Consider the following 12,144-nt stretch of genomic DNA (forward strand, 5'->3'; position numbering starts at 1 on the left):
TGGTAATGTAGTTCCCGTGTTCCTACTCCCCATCGTGAACTGAACTACCAGTCAAACTGTAAACGACTACAACTCCCAACGTATCACGCACAAATCCAGGAAGTCAGGTTTTTCAAGCCGGTTTCTCCATCGCTGCCAACCTAAAACAGAATGGCAAAGCGGTTTAGATGTGTTGAATGCAATAAGGACGCCCACGAGCTTCACAGAGATTACAGTAATGGGATCTTGAAGATAACCATATGTGTGAGTTGACTAGCTGGCTCATGTTGATTTATTGGTTAAGATATTAGCTAGCTAACTGGTGATGCTAGGCTTAGCTAGAAATGAAGCCAAAGGGACCTGTGACTGCCAGCTGTGTAACTTAGCTAGCTGGGTTTCTCTGCTGTTTATATTCAAGTTATGATGCCTGATGATGGATTGCTAGCTGAAATGTATATAGACTAAGTGGTTAGTGGTTGGGTCTCTACCCTTATAACAGAGTAAACAGTAAGCTAGCTATTTAGTTTAGCCATAAAAGCTGGATAAATGTTTTTTTTTCTTTAAAAATGGTTTTTAACCTTTATTTAACTAGGCAAGTCAGTGCTTGTGGTTTGTCTCTATTTATTTCAGGGATCCTGCCAAAAGCCTGTAGACAAGTACATTGAATATGATCCTGTCATTATTCTGATTGATGCCATTTTATGCAAAACTCAAGCATTCAGACACATTCTGTTCAACACTACATTGAACGTAAGTACAGTAAGACACTGAAAAACTATTCACTAGAGTCAGAGTACAGTGCTCGCATTAGACAATGTATGCAGCTTCATCTACATTGCATTGCATTTACTCTGCAGACAGAGGACTCAAGAAATGATGCCATGTCTTGTTGATGGTTTCTTCCACAGATTCACTGGAAGCTGTGTGTGTTTTGCCTGCTGTGTGAGGCCTACCTGAGGTGGTCACAACTTCAGGGATCTGAGCAGAGCAATGACCCTGCAGACATCATTAGATACACCAAGGAATGGGATTTCTATGGCATGTTTGGGGTGGCAGCTCTTGGTGGGTATATAAAGCATGGAAAAAGGACAGTCACATTATTATTATTATTACTACAACTCATGCATTTCATTAGTAAACATGCATATGACAATGTTAATAGCAATGTTATAACAATGTTTCCAAGTGTAGTGGAAGTGACAAATGTAGCTTTCTTTACACATTGATTCCATACAAATGACAGCCTTCTGATGGTTTGTACTGATTTCATGTTCATTTGTCCACAGAATTGGGTGCGTTTTCTGTCGGAGTGCTGTCCTTCCTGTGGCTGGTTCAGTGGTTGCTTGGCTTTGACTTTGAACTGAGCTTACTGCTGAAAGCCCTCCTGCTGTCCAGCTATGGCAAAGTCCTGCTCATCCCTGCAGTCATATGGGAGCATGACTACTCCCCGCTCTGCTTCAGCCTCATCAAGCTGTTTGTGCTCACGTCCAACTCTCAAGCCATAAGAGGTACATTAAACAATTCCTCCATCAGTGTTGCAATGCTCCCATTAGTCACTCACATCTAGCTCCATCTCTGTTCATCTCTCCATCTTCTGTTCTCAGCGAGGGCTTTGGAGGGGAAACTGATTGAAAAGTTCTAATTTCTCATTATTGATACTAGAATATAACCTATTTCATACGCGACATGACCAAAAGTATATGGACACCTGCTCGTTGAACATCTCATTCTAAAATCATGGTTATTAATATGGAGTTGGTCCCCCCTTTTGCTGCTATAACAGCCTCCTCTCTTCTGGGAATGCTTTCCACTAGATGTGTGAACATTGTCTGCGGGACTTTCTTCCATTCAGCCACAAGAGCATTAGTGAGTTGGCCACTGATGTTGGGTGATTAGGCCTGGCTCGCAGTCGGCATTCCAATTCATCCCAAAGGTGTTCGATGGTGTTGAGGTCAGGACTCAGTCAAGTTCTTCCACACCGATCTCATCAAACCATTTCTCTATGGACCTCACTTTGTACACGGGGGCATTATCATGCTGTAACAGGAAAGGGCCTTACCCAAACTGTTGCCACAAAGTTGGAAGCACAGAATCGTCTAGAATGTCATTATATGCTGTGGCGTTAAGATTTGCCTTCACTGGAACTAAAGGGCCTTAGCCCAAACCATGAAAAACAGCCCCAGACCATTATTTCACCTCCACCAAACTGTACAATTGGCACTATGCATTGGGGCAGGTAGCATTCCCCTGGTGTCCGACAAACCCAGATTCATCCGTCGGACTGCCAGATGGTGAAGCGTGATTCATCACTCCAGAGAACGCATTTCCACTGCTCCATTATCCAATGGCAGCAAGCTTTATACCACTCCAGCCAACACTTGGCATTCTGCATGGTGATACCCATAATTTGAAGGGGTGTCCACATACTTTTGTATATATAGTGTACATAAATCACCATAGATATTACATTTTCAATTAAAGGGTAAATGGACGGCTCACAGGGTATTGATTGGGAGGCTAGGAGCACTAGTGTGCACCAGCAGGTGGCAGCTCTTACTCCTAGCTTGAATCTGTTAGAACATTAATTCAGTTGTTCGCTAGAGTTACTAAAATAGGCAGTTTATATATTGTCCCAAAACTGTCCAAAGCTAATCCATTAATTAACTGGCTTACTCTTGCATTATGCTATTTTTTTTGCTAAACAATCAGCCGTGCAAGGCAAGCATTTGTCTCTGTGTGCCGCTGTGATTTGTCACATTTCACAGGATAATGGCCTATTGGATTTTTGTATCTGTTTATTGCACTGATGGGTTATTCAGTTTCCTGACGATAATGATTAAATGGAACTATTTCTGCAATGGATTGGATAAGGTGATTTAATCATTAGACCCTATTTGTATGGGATTCGTTTTACTGGGGGGACGTTGGGTAATGTAACTGTGTGCATGAGCACAAAACACCACGTATGTCATTTTAGTCCCGTCCAAATCTGCCGTGTCAGTCATTTTTGGATGGCAGGAGAGTAACATTTCCAGACAGAATAACCTACTGTTAACCTAATAACCTAAGTCCTCTGATAATACTAGTCCCTTGCGAATAGACATCCCTGTGTTTTGAGAGTAATGTCTGAGTTTGACAGGTGTTGCTCACAGTTTGAGCAAGAAAACAATAACTGATTTGATAAATTGAACAAAGTGCTGCACATAGTTTATATATGAACGGCTTACATGTATCAACTTTCACAGCGAATGCTTTTATGTACGATGCCTTCAGAAAGTATTCAGACCCCTTGACTTTTTCCACATTTTGTTAGGTTACAGCCTTTTCCTCAAATTGATTAAATTGTTTTTTCCCCTCATCAATCTACACACAATACCCCAATGATAAGCAAAAACAGGTTTTTAGACATTTTTGCTCATTTATAAAAAATAAACTGAAATATCACATTTAAATAACTATTCAGACTCTTAACTCAGTACTTTGTTGAAGCACCTTTGGCAACGATTACAGCTTTGACTTCTTGGGTATGACGCTACAAGCTTGGCACACCTGTATTTGGGGAGTTTCTCTCATTCTTCTCTGCAGATTCTCTCAAGCTCTATCAGTTTGGATAGGGAGCATTGCGGCACATCTATTTTCAGGTCTCTCCAGAGATGTTCGATTGTGTTCAAGTCCAGACTTTGGCTGGGCCATTCAAGGACATTCAGAGACTTGTCCCGAAGCCACTCCTGTGTTGTCTTGGATGTGTGCTTAGGGTTGTTGTCCTGTTGGAAGGTGAACCTTCGCCCCAGTCTGAGGACCTGAGTGCCCCAGAGCTCTCTTCATAAAGGATCTCTCTGTCCTTTGCTCCGTTCATCTTTCCCTCGATCCTGACTAGTCTCCCAGTCCCTGCTGCAGAAAAACATTCCTGCAGCATGATGCTGCCACCCATGCTTCACCGTAGGGATGGTGCCAGGTTTCCTCCAGACGCGATGCTTGGTATTCAGGCCAAAGAGTTCAATCTTGGTTTCATCAGACCAGAGAATCTTGTTTCTCAAGGTCTGAAAGTCAGGCTGTCATGCGTTTTACTGAGGAGTGGCTTCCGTCTGGCCACTCGACCATAAAGGCCTGAATGGTGGAGTGCTGTAGAAATGGTTGAGAAACTCTAGAGCTCTGTCAGAGTGACCATCAGGTTCTTGGTCACCTCCCTGACCAAGGCCCTTCTCCCCCGATTGCTCAGTTTGGCTGAGCGGCCAGCTCCAGAAAGAGATTTGGTGGTTCCGAACTTCTTCCATTTAAGAATGATCTGTGCCTCGACACAATCCTGTCTGAGCTCTACGGACAATTCCTTCGACCTCATGGCTTGGTTTTTGCTCTGACAACTGTGGGACCTTTTTATATAGACATGTGTCTGCCTTTCCAAGTCATGTCCAATCTATTCAATTTACCACAGGTGGACTCCAATCAAGTTGCAGAAACATCTCAAGGATGATCAATGGAAATAGGATGCACCTAAGCTCAATTTCGAGTCTCATAGCTCCCGAGTGGCGCAGCGGTCTAAGGCACTGCATCTCCGTGCTAGAGGAATCACTGCAGACCCTGGTTCGATTGCAGGCTGTATCACAACCGGCCGTGATTGGGAGTCCCATAGGGCGGCACACAGTTGTCTCAGCGTCGTTAGGGTTTGGCCGGCTGCCTAGTTAAATAAATAAACAAAAATACAATTAAAAATAAAATCATAGCAAAGGGTCTGAATACTTATGTAAATAAGGTATTTCCGGTTTTTATTTGTAATAAATTTGCAAAAATGTCTATAAACCTGTTTTTGCTTTGTCATTATGGGGTATTGTGTGTAGATTGCTGAGGACTTTAAAAAAAATTAAATCAATTTTAGATTTAAGACTGTAACAACAAAATGTGGAAAAAGTCAACGGGTCTGAATACTTTCCGATGTTTTGGGCGTATGAATTGAATACTACCAAATGCATCAGTTAAAAAATATTGTGCCTATTAAATGTAAACCGTGCTGTTAATAGATGGCAATGCAGCAAACTGACCTAAACTTTTTGAAATGATACATTTACTTTTTCATCCATAAAACGCATCTTAAGTGCATGTGCACTGTTTAGCTCATGCCTGAAGCCTGGGGGGCATTTAGGACATCTACTGCAGATCGCTAAAATATCCGAATGATTATGTTCACACTGCCTCAATTCAAATATTATGGCAACACTATACCAATGATGGCTGGTATGGTTTAGAAACTCGGGAACCAAGCTCAAGTTATCAGTGTAGCCCTGTTATGGCCTGGACCTATTGAAATATCTTCACACCTAGAAACAAAACCTCCAAGTTTCCATCATAACTGTCAATATATTGAAAATAATTAAGAATTACAGGCTGCAGTTTGGAAAAAAAACGAATCCTGTCCGAATCATCTTATCGAATAACGGACATTCTGGGGTAATAATTATATAATCAACGTTCTCTAGTAATACTAGTCCCGTGCGAATAGGGCATTAATCTCATTCGTATAAATGTTTTTCTATTCTACACCAAGTAGGAGTTTAACATGATTCCAAAGATGTTCAGAAGAAGTACTTTTCCTGCATATTGTCGTGTTTGTGTCCTTGCAAGACGTGATCATTTTCTCTCCTCTCTTTTCCAGTCATTCTAAACTGCAGCAGAAGGCTCTCCCTGATGGCTGTGTGTGTGGGTCTGCTGTTAGAAACGTGCGTAGCCCAGGCGTTGCAGACGCTTCCGTGGACCATACAGGACATCCTGCCGTTCCAGTGACCTGTTTCAGGCCAGTCCTGAAGAACACACTGTTACAATGGCACCTATTACACCCTGGACCAAAGTGGTGAGGAGAGACTGGCAGTGCTGTGTGGAGTGTGCCTAGTGATATACAGTGATTTCCAAAAGTATTTGGACAGTGACAGTTCTTTGGGGGGGGGGGGGGGGGGGGGGCTCTATTACAACACAATGACTGATGTTAAAGGCCCAGTGCAGTGAAAAATTATTTTTTTCCTGTTTTGTATCATATTGTACAACAGCTGAGGAAACTGACACTGTAATAATGTAAACAATTTCATCAGTGTTATTTCCTGATTTGTTTCAGGTTGAAAATAAAAATCTACACATGACCTTCTAAATCAGCAGGTTTGCATGAGCGGGAGCTTTGGCTTGCCTGGTGACATCAGCAGGTGGTAATTGGTTAATAAACCAACAACAAAGAATTCCAAACATTTCTGCCAGTAACAGCTAGTTTTCAGTTTTCTCTTCCCTACTCAGACCACTCCCAGATTGTCCTAGCAAAATTCCTGCTTGAGAAATATTTGTTTGCTAAAAAAACTATTTTTGTTAATTTTGATAGAAAACTAATACAGTAAGGTACCTAATTGTTACCCAGAAATTATTTGATATTGTTATAAAAAATAGTTGCATTGGGCCTTTAAAGTTCAGACTGTCGGCTTTAATTTGAGGCCATTTTCATATCAGTTGAACCGTTCAGAAATTACAGAACTTTTTGTACATTGTCCCCCCCCTCCATTTTAGGAAACCAAAAGTAATTGGACAAATTCACTTATGTGTATTAAGGTATTCAAAACTTTAGTAATTGTTCCCATATTCCTAGCAAGATATGACTAGATCAAGCTTGTGACTCTACCAACTTGTTGGATACATATGCAGTTTGTTTTGGTCGTGTTTCAGATTATTTTGTGCCCAATAGAAATGAATGGTATATAACGTATTGTCATTTTGGAGTCACTTTTATTGTAAATAAGAATAGAATATGTTTCGGAACAGTTCTACATTATTGTGGATGCTACCATGATTATAGATAATCTTCATCGTAATTAATCGTAAATAATATCAAATATCATACCCCCCCAAGACAACCTCTGACCATTACAATAACAGGGCAGGTTAGCATTTTTTGGGGGGGTATGATATTTATGCCTCTAACTTTCTCACTCATCATTATTCACGATTCATTCAGGATTATCTGTAATCATGGTAGCATCCACATTAATGTAGAAGTGTTTAGAAACATATTCTATTCTTATTTGCAATAAAAGAGACTCCAAAATGACACAATACATTATTTACCCTTCATTTCTGTTGAAGTACAACCAAAACAAACTGCAAATGCATCCAAAAAGTTTGTAGAGTCACAAGCTTGATGTAGTTAGTCATTGAGTGCTAGGAATATTGTACCAAACACTAAACTGCTGATACACAAATAAGTTAATTTGTCCAAATACATTGGTTCCCTACAAGGGATGTACAAAAAGTGCTGTAATTTTGAAACGGTTCACCCAAAACATTTATAATAATCAAATAAAAAAGCTGATAGTCTACATTAACTGCAATTTAACCTCATAGTCATTGTATCATTTCTAATCCAAAGTGCTGGAGTACAGAGCCAAAACAACAAAACATGTGTCACTGTCCAAACACTTCTAGGCAAATACTGACACTATGGACCTAACAACAACCTCTCTGTTGGGATTGGAGTTACTGAGGCCACGGGACATTCCTGAGGCTACTTGTGAAAATATCTACCACTATAGAAAGTGAGGTAGCACATAGTGAATGTATTCTTAATTCCATGCAATGCCAAAAACCACAAGCTGTGTATAAGCAAAACCTACTTTGATATGGAACAGGTGTGTGTGTTACAGAAATAATTTGCATTGATGGGCTTTACAGTAATCACATTTATTGTCTTAAATTGTTTTGAATTTAAGATGTAAAAAAAGAGCAATACTCTCTTGGTGATCAAGCCTGTATGATTAAGACTAGGAACCGTGGAATGATAAGCATTTGACACACATGCTCACAGAGGCTGGCTTTATGTGCTAAGGCCCCTTGAGACCATCTAATCGGTTATGTAGTGCATAGCCAGATATCAGTCTGCATATTTCCTGACCAAAGCCAGCTGCTTTGTTGGTATTTCTTAACTGTATAAAGCACATAAATCTGTCCACTGGAAATGCTGTTGTTGTATGCAGACAGAGCCTAAAGTCAGTGTGAATAAAAGTAAATTTTTGATAACTCACAGATTTTTTTCCAGCAGGTCTCATTTGTTTTTTCTCTCTTCCTTTTTTTACAGTGATAAAAAAGTATACAAAAATACATGTTTCTCATTCCTGCCATAACTCTGGTTCAAATGTAATGCCAAGATGCATGGTGTGCTCACAAGTTGTAACAGGACTTTACATTGTTGAGTGAACTTTGCCTTGGAATGTTTTGTTTGGTATCTTTACCCGGATACCTCAACTGGATCTGAGCATCTGTCAGTCTGAATGGTCCAGGATGACAAACAGTCATTGTTTTTAGACCGCACGCCTTGCAAGCAAATGTGGAATGAGAGGAGAGAAGATTTAAAAGGTGTATCCTGAATAAATACTGAGTATCGGTATCAAGGTATCGGTATCCAATCAAGAAGGCTTGTCAAGTAGAAGCTAACAACCTGTAGCCTGCAGTGCTAGAACAGAGACTCATCCCCACATGTTCTCAGGACACATACTGTTAAAACCAATAAACAGAGATCTCCTAAAGCCTTGCGTGCTGACCCAGCCCAGTGCTTTCAAACAGTGGGAACGTGTTTTGAAAGGCCTCAGGTGGCCGCGGGTAATTGTAGATCCATGCTTGGAAAGATTCCACTGCTTGTGAAATTGACCGATGTGCCTTAAGGACATGTCAAAACTGGTTTTAAACCCCTGTAATAATCCTTCCAAATAAAATACACATACCTAGCTCAGTGTTGGTAATTGAGAAAGTCAAAGTGTTCCAGCAAGCTGGTGGGTGAGATTAGCAAGCTTGTAGTGAGTGTTCTACTAGCATTATTCAACCTGAGGGGTATACTACAAAGCAGCATCAAGCAGCATCGAGTTAGCCAGCTATCTTGCCTAAATATTCTGATATATATAGAGTGTATTCGGAAAATACAGTGCCTTGCGAAAGTATTCGGCCCCCTTGAACTTTGCGACCTTTTGCCACATTTCAGGCTTCAAACATAAAGATATAAAACTGTCTTTTTTTATGAAGAATCAACAACAAGTGGGACACAATCATGAAGTGGAACGACATTTATTGGATATTTCAAACTTTTTAACAAATCAAAAACTGAAAAATTGGCCTTGCAAAATTATTCAGCCCCTTTACTTTCAGTGCAGCAAACTCTCTCCAGAAGTTCAGTGAGGATCTCTGAATGATCCAATGTTGAACTAAATGACTAATGATGATAAATACAATCCACCTGTGTGTAATCAAGTCTCTGTATAAATGCACCTGCACTGTGATAGTCTCAGAGGTCCGTTAAAAGCGCAGAGAGCATCATGAAGAACAAGGAACACACCCGGCAGGTCCGAGATACTGTTGTGAAGAAGGCGTAAAAGCAACACAGCTGAACACACCATCCCCACTGTCAAACATGGTGGTGGCAGCATCATGGTTAGGGCCTGCTTTTCTTCAGCAGGGACAGGGAAGATGGTTAAAATTGATGGGAAGATGGATGGAGCCAAATACAAAAGACCTGAGACAGGAACGGAGATTTGTCTTCCAACAAGACAATGATCCAAAACATAAAGCAAAATCTACAATGGAATGGTTCAAAAATAAACATATCCAGGTGTTAGAATGGCCAGACCTGAATCCAATTGAGAATCTGTGGAAAGAACTGAAAACTGATGTTCACAAATGCTCTCCATCCAACCTCACTGAGCTCGAGCTGTTTTGCAAGGAGGAATGGGAAAAAATGTCAGTCTCTCGATGTGCAAAACTGATGGAGACATACCCCAAGCGACTTACAGCTGTAATCGCAGCAAAAGGTGGCGCTACAAAGTATTAACTTAAGGGGGCTGAATAATTTTGCACGCCCAATTTTTCAGTTTTTGATTTGTTAAAAAAGTTTGAAATATCCAATAAATGTCGTTCCACTTCATGATTGTGTCCCACTTGTTGTTGATTCTTCACAAAAAAATACAGTTTTATATCTTTATGTTTGAAGCCTGAAATGTGGCAAAAGGTCGCAAAGTTCAAGGGGGCCGAATACTTTCGCAAGGCACTGTATTCAGACCCCTTGACTTTTTCCACATTTTGTTATGTTACAGCCTTATTCTAAAATTGATTTTTTTATCCTCATAAATGTACACACAAAACCCCATAATGACAAAGAGAAATCAGGTTTTTAGACATTTTGCGAATTTACTACAAATAAAAGAGAAATACATTTACATACAGTTGAAGTCGGACGTTTACATACACTTAGGTTTGAGTCATTAAAACTAATTTTTCAACCACTCCACAAATTTCTTGTTAACAAACTATAGTTTTGGCAAGTCGGTTAGGACATCTACTGTGTGCATGACACAAGTAATTTTTCCAACAATTGTTTACAGACAGATTATTTCACTGTATCACAATTCCAGTGGTTCAGAAGTTTATATACACTACTGTGCCCTTAACAGCTTGGAAAATTCCAGAAAATTATGTCATGGCTTTAGAAGCTTCTGATAGGCTAATTGCCATCATTTGAGTCAATTGGAGGTGTAGCTTTGGGTGTATTTCAAAGCCTACCTTCAAACTCAGTGCCTCTTTGCTTGGCATCATGGGAAATTCAAAAGAAATCAGCCAAGACCTCAGAAAATAAATTGTAGACCTCGACAAGTCTGGTTCATCCTTGGGAGCAATTTCCAAACGCCTGAAGGTACCACGTTCATCTGTACAAACAATAGTACGCAAGTTTAAACACTATGGATCAACACAGCTGTCATACCGCTCAGGAAGGAGACGTGTTCTGTCTCCTAGAGATGAACCTACCTTGGTGCGAGAAGTGCAAATCAATCCCAGAACAACAGCAAAGGACCTTGTGAAGATGCTGGAGGAAACCGATACAAAACTATCTATATCCACAGTAAAACGAGTCCAACATCGTCATAACCTGAAAGACCGCTCTGCAAGGAAGAAGCCACTGCTCCAAAACCACCATAAAAATACCAGACTACAGTTTGCAACTGCAAATGGGGACAAAGATTGTACTTTTTGGAGAACTGTCCTCTGGTCTGATGAAACAAAAATAGAACTGTTTGGCCATAATGACCATTGTTATGTTTGGAGGAAAAAGGGGGATGCTTGCAAGCCGAAGAACACCATCCCAACCGTGAAGCACGGGGGTGGCAGACTCATGTTGTGGGGTTGCTTTGCTGCAGGAGGGACTGGTGCACTTCACAAAATAGATGGCATCATGAGGATAGAACATTATGTGGATATATTGAAGCAACATCTCAAGACATCAGTCAGGAAGTTAAAGCTTGGTCACAAATGGGTCTTCCAAATGGACAATGACCCCAAGCATACTTCCAAAGTTGTGGCAAAATGGCTTAAGGACAACAAAGTCAAGGTATTGGAGTGGCCATCACAAAGCCCTGACCTAAAAACTATAGAAAATGTGTGGACAGAACTGAAAAAGCGTGTGCGAGCAAGGAGGCCTACAAACCTGAGTCAGTTTTACACCAGCTCTGTCAGGAGAAATGGGCCAAAATTCACCCAACTTATTGTGGGAAGCTTTTGGAAGGCTACCCTAAACGTTTGACCCAAGTTTAAAAAAAATGTAAAGGCAATGCTACCAAATACTCATTGAGTGTAAGTAAACCCACTGTGATGAAATAAATAAAAGCTGAAATAAATAATTATTTCTACTATTATTCGAACATTTCACATTCTTAAAATAAAGTGACCTAAGACAGGGAATTTTTATTAGGATTAAATATCAGGAATTGTGAAAAACTGAGTTTAAATGTATTTGGCTAAGGTGTATGTAAGCTTCCGACTTCAACTGTATGTATTCAGGCCCTTTGCTATGAGACTCGAAACTGAGCTCAGGTGAATCCTGTTTCCATTGAATATCTTTGAAATGTGTCGACAACTTGATTGGAGTCCACTTGTGGTACATTCAATTGATTGGACATGATTTGGAATGGCATACATCTGTCTATATATGGTTCCACAATTGACAGTGCATGTCAGAGCAAAAACCAAGCCATGAGGTCGAAGGAATTGTTTGTTGAGCTCCAAGACAATATTCTGTCGATGCACATATCTGGGGAAGGGTAACAAAAAATATCTGCAGCATTGAAGGTCCCCAAGAACACAATCGCCCCCATCATTCTTAAATGG

The 12,144-nt window shown here is 40.4% G+C and overlaps 1 protein-coding gene across 1 annotated transcript; it reads left to right on the forward strand.

The window, feature by feature from the left end:
- The first annotated feature begins 102 nt into the window (after positions 1-102).
- On the forward strand, positions 103-6,104 carry arv1 (ARV1 homolog, fatty acid homeostasis modulator). The gene is made up of 5 exons (XM_021600438.2): positions 103-243; positions 610-729; positions 888-1,041; positions 1,266-1,487; positions 5,627-6,104. Exons 1-5 carry the CDS (start codon positions 151-153, stop codon positions 5,752-5,754), a joined length of 717 nt encoding a protein of 238 aa, XP_021456113.1. The 5' UTR covers positions 103-150; the 3' UTR covers positions 5,755-6,104.
- The last annotated feature ends 6,040 nt before the right edge of the window (positions 6,105-12,144 follow it).

Source organism: Oncorhynchus mykiss, chromosome 4 (genome assembly GCF_013265735.2).
Source record: "Oncorhynchus mykiss isolate Arlee chromosome 4, USDA_OmykA_1.1, whole genome shotgun sequence".
Classification (NCBI taxonomy): Eukaryota; Metazoa; Chordata; class Actinopteri; order Salmoniformes; family Salmonidae; genus Oncorhynchus; species Oncorhynchus mykiss.

Excerpts from the sequence above, each read along its gene's own strand:
- arv1 (XM_021600438.2), top strand. The coding sequence starts at position 151 with ATGGCAAAGCGGTTTAGATGTGTTGAATGCAATAAGGACGCCCACGAG. Across the intron at positions 244-609 it reads TCTTGAAGATAACCATATGT|GGATCCTGCCAAAAGCCTGT; the intron begins GTGAGTTGACTA and ends TATTTATTTCAG. Across the intron at positions 1,042-1,265 it reads GTTTGGGGTGGCAGCTCTTG|AATTGGGTGCGTTTTCTGTC; the intron begins GTGGGTATATAA and ends ATTTGTCCACAG.